Source organism: Saccostrea echinata, unplaced genomic scaffold (assembly GCF_033153115.1).
Source record: "Saccostrea echinata isolate AGI-Se365-2 ecotype Australia unplaced genomic scaffold, CSIRO_AGI_Sech_v1 ptg000027l, whole genome shotgun sequence".
Classification (NCBI taxonomy): Eukaryota; Metazoa; Mollusca; class Bivalvia; order Ostreida; family Ostreidae; genus Saccostrea; species Saccostrea echinata.
The window spans coordinates 14,747,315-14,760,702 of record NW_026889776.1 but is presented as its reverse complement, the minus strand read 5'-3'; the positions used below and the strand labels follow the sequence as shown (position 1 = coordinate 14,760,702).

Genomic DNA, 13,388 nt, shown 5'->3' with positions numbered 1-13,388 from the left:
GGGGAGCGAAACACTATTAATGAAAAAACCTGTAATAATGATCGAAAAGAAAAAGCGAAAGGTTGGAATGATGACTGTGTGTGTGTAACAAATTTTTCTTGATAAACTAGATCAGAAAAGTAATGAAATTAACAATTTATGTGGAATTCTTGACAACATTAAAGAGGAAGAAATCGATTTAGAATTTATTGACAAAATTGTAAAAAGATACATGTAGCATTCTCATATCGAGTGCAAAAGAAACAATTTCGATAAAATAAATAATAATCGTATTAAAACAAAGATAGAATCTCACAAACCATGGTTTATAATAGAATGTAAAAAAGCACGACATTCATTTCGTAAAGCTAAAAGACTCAATAAGAGATATAGACGTAAAGATCTTAATGATGATATGTATGGTAAAGAAAAAAATATTTAAAAAGTGTTAAAAATATGTGTAAATGATCATAAAAATCAAACAAAACAAAAATTAAAAACTCGGATCAACAAATCGGAAAAAGTACTGGAAATAATAGACTCAGGGGAAAAAACACAGAAAAAATGTAAATGTAGCTGCTGAAGAATTTAATGATTTTTTTTAAAGATCTGAATACAGAAAACATTAATGAAATACCTGACTATGTTTTATAATCTGAGGATCTAAATATTCTCTCTAATTTACAATGCAATGAGTCTATTAATGAACCGATAACAAATGATGAGAAATTATACAAAGTATAAAACGTACTAAAAGAAACAAATCAAGCGGGAATGATGACATATATAATGAATACATTAATAGCTCATGCAACATAATGGTGCCTCTCTATCAAAAGATGTTCAACAATTTTTTTAACAGTGGTTGTTTCCCCTCCGAATGGTTGTGTGGTGAAAAAAATCCTATCTATAAAAATAAAGGTGATTGTTCCGAACCCAAAAATTACCGCCAAATAACTTTATTTAGTTGTGTTTGAAAGCTATTTACATCTTTTTAAAATAGAAGACTTAATAGTCATTCAGAAGATTTCAAACTAATACAAGAAAATCAAGCTGGATTTCGTAAAAACTATGGTACGCCTGATCATATATTTATATTACATACAATCATCGAAATATTTAAAAAGAATTTTTTGTGCATTTATTAATTTTGAAAAAACCTTTTGATTCTGTGTGGGTAATAGGACTCTGGAACAAAATATTATTTGATTGTAATATAGATGGAAAATGTTTTAGAATTATCAAGATATGAATCATGGTATCAAGGCAAAACTAAAAGTAAATGGTGCTCTATCTGATACCATCCCTTGTCAACTTGGTGTAAAACAGGGTGAACATTTATCCCCTTTTCTGTTTTCTCTCTATTTAAATGATTTCGAATCATTGCTAACCTTGAATAACTAACTGGGGAGAAAATTTCTGAAATGATTGAGAATGAACTTCGTGTATATATAAAGCTTCTTGCTCTGTTATATGTTGACGACACTGTTTTATTTGCTGAAAACCCTGAGTCATTACAAAATATGTTGAATTGTTTTAATGAATATTTTATAAATGGCGGTTAAAAATGAATGATGACAATACAAAAATAATGATTTTTCGAAGAGGTCGAATAACACGGGATTTATATTTTACTTATAATGGTGTAAGTCTAGAGGTCGTTGACAGATGTAAATTTCGATGCAACAGTTATTAACTCCCCATTGCAACTGGGAGAGGCAATGGTCTCCAAAGAGAACAAATGACTTGCACTTTATGTGATCTTATTAAGATTAGTGATGAATTTCATTTTGATTTTGAATGCACACAAAAAGAAATTAAAGAGCTTGGGGCTAGGTTTATTTCAAATTTTCTCACATACAGACCAAATATAGAGAAATTTAAACAACTTTTTTCAATAACAAACTTTTCAATATTGAAAAAATTATGCAAATTTTTGTTGACTGATTTGAATCTTAACGATATTTTGTACTGTTTACTATACATGTAATTATATTATCTATCTATGTGTTTGTATCTTTTCCTACCTCCTCTCTACAATGGATGTTTGTACATTTATGAGAATAAAATCATTGTCATATTGTCAAAGCAGTGCTGGAGGTCACTAAATTTGGGTCTTTAACTGCTTAATTTCGTGCGGAAAAAGATGGTCGCGTGTCGTGATAGACAAGGAGTCGCTGAATGTAACTTTTATATGATCAAAATTTTCGGAAGGCAATTTTTCGATTCCGTATGACAGAAAAGTTGAAAAAAAAAACGTCAAGATGTTTGAACAGCAAGTATGCTGTTGATGGATTAATTAGTAAGACGTTTATCACACCTACTCAGAAGACATTCCAAGGAAAAGGCAAAAGATTTACTCGTGAATTTTGGCGCAAAATGATTATGTCACCTCTTTCTTAAAAGACAAATTCCAATCCCTCGTACTTTAGTATTTTATAAAGATCATATTTTAAAAAAAAATTCGATTATAAATACCAAATACTTTTCTTGCGAAATAAGGTGTCGTGAAAACTAAGCAATCTATAGAAGAAACGCAAATAAAGGTAAACATTGACATGTCTGTATTCTTCTGCTAATTGAATCCCTTACTCAAGGATGCTTTGCAGTAATTTTTGTTTTAAATAGAAGGGGTCAACTAATTCAGAATTTATTAATTTAACTCAGCGCCATATATCGGCGATAATCTAGTTTTGAAAAAGAAATTAAAGTAAGAAAAGTTAAGACAGAAGAGCTCACATGAGTATTTGGATATGTGAGTTAAAAGATGAACGACTGCATGAAGAGTGTATGAAATATATAGATATAAGGAATAGTGTTCAAGCTCAAAAATCCGTTAAACAATACAAAATTGGAGCAGAGCAAACACGGACCTCCAAAACAGAGGTGGGATCAGGTTCCATGGAGGAGTGAGCATCCCCTTCCGACCGGTCACACCCGCCGTGTGCTCCTTGTCATGATCGGGAAATAACGGAAAAATCCGTCGACAATTCAGTGTGTAAACATATATATATATAAAATAAAATCAATTTACCATATAGTATGTTGGTAAATATCAGATAAATGATATTTTTATGTTCTGGTTTCAATTTGATCGAACATTCACTATTAAGACGTATTTTGTAATTCCCCCCCCCCCCAAAAGTTAGAACTCGCTCTCTGTAGAATCAGAAACAGCTATTTTTTTGTTTTCGTGGAACATACATGTATTGACAATGTTGATTGTAATTTTTGCATGTATTTAGCTCAGAATTTTTCAAGAAATATCGTGCCTTCACCGGAAGATTCAAAATATCGGATTGCGTCCTTCAAATCAATTGCAATACAGTCCCCTTCTTTAAAATCCGAGGAATTTTCTTCTTCTGTATCTTGTGTTTGTATTAATTTCAGATTGCCTCCAAAAACTATTCCTATTGCAATTAAATCACGTCCTTTTTGTGTAAACACGACTGATCCACTATCACCTTCTTCGGAAAACTGTCTTTCTCCCTCCTCTGGCTTGATACACATCGCTTCAGTCTCACGGAGCCTCAGCAAGTTCTTACTTTTTAAATAACCTAAAGTTCTGTTTGTTTTTGCACCGAATTTGAAAACTTTTCGAAGGTGCAAAACGATAAGATCATCAGTACGCAGCTTCACATCAAACTGTGGCATTCTATACTGGATTGTATCGGCAATATCTGTATTTAGCAAAATTACAGAAATGTCTTTAAAATTTGCATCACGTGCCGATGTCTCCGGCCAAATGCATTTGCCGACCAACACGTTTTCCTTAGAAATTTCTAGCTGTATGTCATTGCCCTTTAGAGCTACATGTCCGGAAGAAATGCCGACAGACTGTCTTTGGTCTGCAATTAAACATTTAGCAAACATGCCAAGAGTTCCAGTTCTCCTTACTTGTACTGCCCTCATTTTGCATCCACCCTGTAATGCTGTAAATGGAACAATGTACGGTTTTTTCAAAAGCTGCGCAATGACCCGACCCTTGAAGGTTTTATTTATCAAACTTCGAACTTTCATAACCAACTCCGATACCTTAGATTCGATATCGCTTCCTGCAAATATTTTCAGCAATTTGTCGTATAAAGCATAACCAATTATGTTATAATCTGGGGTTGCCTCTCTACAAGAAAAGAATATATATATATATGTAGTCTTTTAAACAGGCACATAAAAAATACTTATCTTGTATATGAAAGCAGATAGTTTGATTGTAGGTGCAACAAAAACCTAAAGGTAATTTGCAGTAATTATATGAATGTGTACTTTGAATAATGGGAACCTTACTTCACAGCCTTATCAATTTTCTCCACAACTTCATCTCTAAGCTGAGATGTTTTTGCCGTGGTTCTATCCTTAATGTAGCCCCTGTAGTTTTTAAGCAGTTTCAGACAATGCGAATTTCGCCTTGTATTCGGTTTTTTGGAGAGTACAGCAGTGTATTCTGAGACTTGCTCCAACAAAATACTGTAGCACAAGTTATAGAACCCGTGGTTTGCTCCCTTCGCTCTGTGTATGATGTTGACCTTTCCTTTATCCTGATCAACTCTCTTCCGGACTTCTTTAGGCGTATCTTCCTCAAGAACAAAAAATGCTTTGTTGTTGTTGTCTGGTCTGAGTGTAGTAAGGAAACGAAATATATCCTGCAAAAATTAGAAAAAATCACAGAAAAAAAATATTAATTCTACCTAACTTAGTAAATCATGTGCAAGAAAAGTAAATTAAACTAACCTCCTCTAAACTGCTTTGTTTCAGACAAATCAGCAGCGGTTGTTGCCGTGGAAGATCTGAAAAACAAAATTTGATGTATAATTCAGGTTGTTTGTAAATATGGAAAGGGCATTTATAACCATATATAAAATTCGTACATGTTTATATTCTAGGGTCCGACTAATCGGTCAGAAAAATCAAAACCTCTAAAAATTTCTATAACCGGTTAGTTGAAAATCTCTCTCTCTCTCTATATATAAAAACTTTATAAAATAATATATCTATAGTAGCACGTTTAAAGTTGAAATGCGACAATCAACTAGTTACCTACAGATAGAGTTTCATATGACGCTGTCGCTATCAAAAAGATGCACCCGCGATTTAATCATTGTACATGTAGCCTTGCATACTAAAATGAAAGTTAACGTACTCCCGTATAAAAAAAATAATCCATTTTTGTTTCAATTGATGCAAAAAAACTGTAAATCTTTAATGGTTCCACAGGCAATGACAGATTGGCGACATTTAAAGAGAGAAGTTTTTCCAATTTTTCAATCAAGAGTACAGAAACCTAAGACAAAGCATAAACTTATAAATAACACACAAAAAAATGCAAATTAATTCCGAAGCGCCTGCACGAGATTTCATACTTGGTCCTCTAAAAGGACAACCATTTGATTCTGGAAGGGGGGGGGGGGGCGTTCCTGGAAGAGTGTGATAATAAATACTGTCCTCGAAAATGTTGAAAATAATTGTCAATGAACGACGGCGGACAAAAATGGATAGCAATAGGTCACCTGAGTGACTCAGGTGACCTAAAAGAAGGATCGAAAAAGAAAAGTGTCGTATATCTACTAAGAAATGTTCCTAAAAAGGGCATTATTTTGAACAAAGATGGATTTCTTACTGCTTTAGGCCTGTAATTAATTATCTGCAGAAACGTAAAGATATATTTAATGATATTGTCTCGTCAACAATGTTAAAAATTTAATTCCTCGCGCTTTCATCTAGTAAACGATAAAAAAATGACAGTAAACTAATTATGTCTGTGTTCAGACAACCCGACTTTTTTTCAGTGGTTAAATGATACAGTTATAGCACAGAATTTACACAGCTTACAATTTGGTCAGTAGAGCAAATGTGAAGTTGCCAGTCATCAATAGTAAAAAAATTAAAAAGTTTTAACAGTAGTGAAAGGAATGCTTATACCTACACCTGGCACCTGATCCCACCTCTGATGATTTTCAGAAGTCCATGTTTGTTCTACTACTGCTATGTATTGTTTCATTGGACTTTTGAATTTGATTACTGTTCGTTATCTCCATATTTCACTGATATGACTATGGTTCGATTCTGTTTGCAATAAATAGTGAAATAAACTTTTTTGTAGTGAATTCTGGTTATCATAGTTTCATTTTACTTCTTTTTCCAAATTATCAGTAAAAAATGAGATTATTATTCATAATAATTATGAAACAACTTTTTACCAAGTACTCAGGAAAAGCTTGTGAGTAACCAGTTACAAAAAAATTAACCGACTGTCATCCCTGATAAATACCACGACATTTTGCTTCATTTAATGATAAAGTAAAAGTTAGAAAGGATAAATGTAAAAAAAAAAAAAAAACACAAGTCTCGGGATTTTGAATCAGGATAACGTTGATCATAACTACATGTAGGTACCTTTTTTAAGGTTTGTTCTTGGAAGTTCTGTGCACTTCGGCAAAGAAGAAAATAAATCCAAGCAGAATTCCTCGACATCTTCATCAGTATCTGTTATGAGTATAAAACTGTCGTCCGGTTCATTCAATTCGTCACTCAAACCCGGCAGTTTCCATATATACTTCAGTCCATCAAAGACATACTGGTATGTGTTTAATTCAAAAGGCCCGAATTCAAAGGCAATTCTCAGGACCTTTATTTTTTTCTTAAATTTTCTCAGCCTGTAAAAGAAATATTCATTTTTAAAAAATGCATTACAGTCAATGAGGTGCAACGCTCAACTGAGTCACTTTACTTTTCTGTCAAATGAAGGTATATATATGAATTAATTAGAGAACTGTGACAATAATTTTTATGCCCCGCCATGAATATGTCCGGGGCATATAGTGTTTGTCATGTCCGTCTTCCGTCCTTCTGTCCTTCCGTCACACTTTGCGTTTAGCTCTGTTCAAAGCTCAGTTACAAATATTTTTATCAACTTCATATGCTAATAGATATTTATGAGAACTATGCAACTGCATCAACAATTTTTGACCTTGTCCTTTCCTTTGACCTTGACCTCACTTTTCTTAAATTAGTGTTTAGCTCAGCTTTTAAGATACCATTCAAGATAGTGTAATCAAACTTCATATGTTGATACATACTGATGTAAGCTATTCAACTGCATCAACATTTTTTGACTTTGACGTTTTTTTTTGTTTACCTTGACCTCACTTTTCCTTAATTAGTGTTTAGCTCAGTTTTAAAGATAACATTCAAGATATTTTTAACAAACTTCATCTGTTGATACATACTGATGAGAGCTTTTCAACTGCATCAATATTTTTGGCCTTGACCTCACTTTTCTTAAATAAGTTTTTAGCTCAGTTTTAAAGATACCGTTCAAGATCGTGTTATCAAACTTCATCTGCTGATACATACAGATGATAGCTATTCAAATGCATCAACATTTTTTTGACCTTGACCTTTCCTTTGACTTTACCTTTCTTAAATTAGTGTCAAATTTCATATGCTACTACATACTGATACTCATGTCCGTCTTCCGTCCTTCTGTCCTTCCGTCACACGTTGCGTTTAGCTCTGTTCAAAGCTCAGTTACAAATATTTTTATCAACTTCATATGCTAATAGATATTTATGAGAACTATGCAACTGCATCAACAATTTTTGACCTTGACCTTTCCTTTGAACTTGACCTCACTTTTCTTAAATTAGTGTTTAGCTCAGTTTTAAAGAAACCATTCATAATATTTTTATCAAACTTCATATGCTTATACATATTGATGTAACCTTTTCAACTGCATCAACAATTTTCTACCTTGACCTTACCTTTGACCTTGACCTCACTTTTCTTAAATATGTGTCAAACCTTATATGCTGATACATACTGATGTAAGCTATTCAACTGCATCAATATTTTTTCACCTTGACCTTTCCTTTGACCTTGACCTCACTTTTCTCAATTTGTGTTAAAATGTTGCATCACTAATATACCCTCGGCGGGGCATTCATGTCCTATGGACATATTTCTAGTCATTTCTTCTCATACAATTAATATATTAATTGATGATGGGGGTATTGCTTGTAAAGTAATATCTTGGCAATTTCTCGTCCCAATTCTCCTTTAGTTTAACAGGATAGAATATCTTTTCAAATGTGAGAATTTCTATATATTTTTCTACATCATGATTAGAAATGTTTTTCGCCCTCAATTCACTACATTGAATTAATTAATAATCATTTCAATTCGCCGAAATATGGCTGAAATATTGCCGAGTCGGCGTTAAAACAATAATAATCAATGTGTACTTTTTGTTTGATTTTGAAAACCAAACGGAGCCAAGGTAAATAAGAGGTCCTATTGGAAATGACAAAAAACATCATTAATGAACATAAATGTATTTTTGGCAATCGTCAGTACGAAGAGTTACGTCCTATTGCTCATCTCTAGGAGACTAATTTCAGAAGACTCATCGCTAGGGGCATCAAAAAACAGAAACAAAGGATGTGGTTTTAATTGCAGCTTAAAGTGTTTAAAGCACACCTCTCACTATTAATATTTGATGTACATGTATGTATGTACATTTAAGAACATTTGCAAGGTACCTGGCTTTCGTATAGAATTTTTGAAGAACTCTTGAGTAGGTGGAATCATTAATTGGTTAAATGTACCAGAATATAACATGTTTAGTACCAGTACTAATGGTACTAAACATGTTATTTTCTTGTACATTTAACCCACCAACTAGATGTTCTGGCTTAAAATGCAAATATAGAAACAAGACACCGATATACCAGCAACGTTCTTTATTTTTGAGTTACCTCACTTAGAATCTACTGTAGATTCCTTATTTTACGCGAGTACTTGATATCGCGAAATGGCCCAAGGGCGTCAAATCGCGAGAACAAAAATTCGCGAATCGTTGATTTATCTAAAGATTTTACATACATTAAAGCACTATAAAAATAAAAGCTAGTAATTTTATTTCGCGAGTGGTGCTTCTCGCGTAATTAGGCGATAACTTATTTTTCGCGTATATTTAGGAATCTACAGTATTATTATTCATAATAGTAAACACACCACATCTAATGTGTTCGGAACCTTTTATTTTTCGGTATTCTGCAAATTACACGTATAATACCCTAGGAGTTCGCAGTAGCTCTGTCGAGATTTAGTGAGACTACAGCGAGACTAAACGGATAAGGCAAATTGTTCATGGAAGTGTAGCTTGATCGGGATATCTTTTTTATCGTTCCTAATCTTAGTATTATTTTAGATAAATAAACAAAAAACAAAAAAAAAAAATTATTACAGTGTATTTTCAATTGATTTTCTCGCAACTCCAATTAATATTGTATCATAAATTAACGTGAACCACGTGTTCCAAGGAAAATGTGAACATGTGGCTGGACAACATACCTTACTATTCATTGAATGATTGGACAATTGTTGGTGGTAAGATCCGCTATGCACAATAATAACAATAGCCATAGAAGGTAAACAAAGGTTTGTCATTGTAGTAGCTATTACACATTTATTTTCTACCAGGTTATTGGCAACTTTGGAAAAATGGTAGCTTCTAAGTACCAATCTTCGCAAAGATGTGACAAATGCTGAGAATAGTTTCTAGGTCTTGTGAAGGAGGCGCTATTTAGTAAATGTCAAACCTTGAGGCTCTTCTGTTGCCTCTCCATGGCTTTGATTGCTACGAGAGGACAAACGAAATTCACTAAGACTGATAAGCACAATTCAATTGGGCTGCAAAGCCGTAACATTTTCTAATGGTTGTGTCTGAAAGCGTGTATAAAGGTCAAGTAACGTACCTTTTTCTGCTTTCATGATCTATCTCGAGTTTTGGTTCCTTGGTACTTCTAATATCGTCCTCGATGGAATCTGTCCCTTCAATTAAAAAGATAAAAAGATATAAATCTTTAAATTAATAATACATTTTCATGAATGCATCATATTTACCAAAATATAGCGATGTTTATCATAATTTTAAAAGTCGCTAAATATGCACTGTTCGAATTCTATTAAATGACTTTCTCCGATAGCATTATGAGGGTATACAATTATACACTTTTCATTCGTTATGCATTTGTTTGTTAAGCGTTGACATTTGCAATGACTGTTGTTCTAATTCCTGGCGTGCTATATTGGTACATACATTTGATAATTTTAACGCAACCGAGGAAAAAAAATGGTGATGTTACCCTAACATTAAAAAAATACTATAGTTAACTATAGATTACTATAGTTAACTTAAGTGATAACTTTGACACTATGAAAACTTTGATTTACTATAGTGATAACTTTGACACTTTGATTTACTATAGTGATAACTTTGACACTTTAATTTACTATAGTGATAACTTTGAAAACTTTGATTTACTTTAGAAATAACTCTGACACTATAGTGATCACTTTGAAATCTTTGATTTCCTATAGTGATCACTTTGAAAACTTTGATTTACTATAGTGATCACTATGACTCTATAGAGATCACTTTGAAAACTTTGATTTACTATAGTGATAACTTTGACACTCTGATTTACTATAGTTAACTATAGTAAACTATAGTTAACTATATAATTTTTTTGTTAGAGTAGACACGTACGTCCATACAAGTAAAATCCAGAGAAATACTCGAGAAATGAAGTCTAGCGGAGAGATGTATGTCGGACAAGAATAAAGTTCTTCCATTTACGAGTCGATTTTTGCTTTAACCTGTCCATTCCGGGCAACGAAATTTTAATCAAATAACAGAATGCACCTTGTAAACAAACCAACTCTTCCTTCAAATAAAGCTGTTTGCTCCAACAAATAGAGATATTTGAAATAAAATGATGAGTCTACCAGGAAGAATCCTAATAAAAGTTTCGTATAAGTGAGTGAAAAGTATTCAATCATTAGCTAAATAAGATTACCAAAGGTCATTATCCCAAACGTTTTTTTTTTTTGAATAATTTTTTGTTGTTTTTTTTTTCGAGGACAATTGTATATTAACACGTAATCACAATTATGTCAATATTATTAAAATTTGAGTGATACATACGTATTTTACAGTCGGATGAACTAAACAGATATGAATTAATATACACTCAAAGCCAAAATACATGTTCAAATCATAATTATTTTCATCACTAATCATTGAACGAAGAAAAGGGAACTAGCAATAGCTATAGTTATGCCGGAACATCGTTTTTATTCCACTTTTAGTCACGCCGCATCAAAAATGTTCCTCAATGTTACTTCCGGTAATATTCAATACCTTGTTTATATTGAAAACTTTTTCTTTTATCATTAACTATGTTTCTGTCATGCAAATTTCCTTTAAGTTGCAAGCATGGAATTGTCTAGAAAATTTATCTGCACACACCATTTTTGTTGTCCTGGTAGAAAAACTCGACCAGACGTCAATGTTGCAGAAGATCTACAAGGCGACTGAGCAAAGGTAACGAAATCAAATGGTTTTATTGAAAGAAGGGCCAACAATATTGGATAATAATTTAAAAATAATGGAAAACTGATGAAGTTTTTTGTATAATGATACTGTATCCATAAACGAAGTGCAATTTGAAATTGTTACTCGAAGGCCGGGGGGGGGGGGGGGGGGGCAAAGATTTCACTTTTATTTTTAAGAAATAATGTAGAGTTGAACAAAATAAAATTAAAACGTCTATTTCAGTTTCTGTTAATTTAATTAATGAGGACATTGACACAGCAGAGATGTTTCTCCTAATGTCATTTCCCAGAAAGCTACAGTTTTGTTGTAAATGAATTTTAGAGAACTCCACACACTGATAAATTTAAAAGATAGGGATAAGGCATAAGTATAACTCTATATACACGAAACTTGACTGTGTCCATTACAAATATCATTGAGATTAGTCATACTAGATCTTTTAAGGAAAAGGATTGCATAACTGTTTCAAATTTTGATTTATATTATAAGAAAAAAATAGGAAGAGCATTTTTATTCTGATCAGTAAAGTACATATGTAGCTTTACACTGCTTACAGGAAAGTATATTCCTTGACAAGAAGAAGTATAGAAAACAACACCCAAATTCTACCATAGTTAATGAAAAAACTCTGCATGCAGGATGCTGCTGGAGTACCACTATGACAGATTACCTCATTGCATCTGTAAGGCATGGCTTTGAAAGTTTTGTGTAAGTAATGATTTTCACAAGATTGATAATATGTATACCTACTAATGAAAAATCAATGTCTGCTGTATTAAATCCTCATAGTGTAATGTATATATAATAATATATAAATTCTCTGTATTCTCAGTGTTTGAGTAAATTGTCATGGACTAGACAAAAAAAAATATACAAGTCAGAATCCATATCTTTAATTTTTTTCAAATTTGATAAAATGACGTAATAAATTATTATTATGTGCTAAATTTTATCAAGAGTATACATATTTTTAGCAAGATTATTTAGGCTGATGCCCATTTTTATATTTTAGGGAGAAGAGCTTGCTTAAGTCCTGCCAATCGGAAGCTTGCTGTGTGTCTTTAACCTTAAATTACTGTGCACTCCTCGACCATGTCAACAGAGACATGATTTTTGGCTTATCATAGAAAAAATATTGGACTGCGGTGAACCATGCAAATAAAATTGCAGAGCAGTTGGACAGTATCTTTGTTTACTTTATAATACTTTCAAATGGCCTTAGTATCTGAATGAAACAATTTTAAATACATTGAGGAAATGTTTTGTATGTTGCTAAATGTTTTTTTGTTTGTTTGTTTTTCAAAAATATGTTCTAAACCTAAAATAAAAAAAATATTTTCAAAATATAAATTATACTTTCACTGTATATGTGTATGGACATGAGATTTTGTAAATTGATAAAACTGCATATTAGTACGTGGCATTTCAGCAACATTGCGGGTTATTGAGTGTGTGGCAGTTACCCAGTAGGCAGGTTCAGTTGCTGGTAGCCAGATAGCTCAGTTGGTAGAGCACCGGACTAGTGATGCAAGTGCCTGGGTTTTGAATCCTGGTCTGTTCCGTCACATTTTTCTTCTTTCCAGTTACAAGTGTGTATAGATGCTTAAACATTACACATTTGATTTTCTGTGCAGTATCTTGGCCATCACTGAGGCAGTACACTCAACTTTAGATTGAATTCCTGGGTCAAGTTTGATACACTTAATACAAGGTACACGTATTTCCTCAGTCGTACATCATTGGAGATCTTGGACAATTTTAGTGTCAAGCAGTAGCAAGATATTTTTTCAAACTGATTTATTGAATTAAGGGATTTTACATGTTTATATTGATGCAGTTTAAGAAACCGAACAAGTCTTTTTCCCCCAAAACATTCTAGCATTAAAATGCCTTGATCTTGTGCGTGGAATTTGGAATGTGAACAAGACTTTTGAGATGATGTACCCAATTGTCAGGCTTTTTTACAATGAATTTCCATTTCATCACACATTTGAATGATGTTTAAATATGT

General features: G+C 32.6%; 1 protein-coding gene across 1 annotated transcript; it reads right to left on the bottom strand.

The window, feature by feature from the left end:
* Positions 1 to 3,225: 3,225 nt before the first annotated feature.
* Positions 3,226 to 6,255, bottom strand: LOC133193283 (uncharacterized). Its single transcript, XM_061329240.1, has 4 exons — positions 6,225 to 6,255; positions 4,711 to 4,766; positions 4,267 to 4,622; positions 3,226 to 4,102 (listed from the first exon to the last, which is right to left on the bottom strand). The coding sequence occupies exons 1-4, from the start codon at positions 6,253 to 6,255 to the stop codon at positions 3,226 to 3,228; spliced, it is 1,320 nt and encodes a 439-aa protein (XP_061185224.1).
* Between the last annotated feature and the right edge of the window lie 7,133 nt (positions 6,256 to 13,388).

What these genes read in the sequence shown, in the direction of transcription:
- LOC133193283 (XM_061329240.1), bottom strand. Translation starts at nt 6,255, where the DNA reads ATGTCGTGGTATTTATCAGGGATGACAGTCG. An exon ending in TTTATCAGGGATGACAGTCG is followed by an intron (nt 4,767 to 6,224) that starts GTTAATTTTTTT and finishes TTTGTTTTTCAG; the next exon opens with ATCTTCCACGGCAACAACCG. An exon ending in AACAAAGCAGTTTAGAGGAG is followed by an intron (nt 4,623 to 4,710) that starts GTTAGTTTAATT and finishes TAATTTTTGCAG; the next exon opens with GATATATTTCGTTTCCTTAC.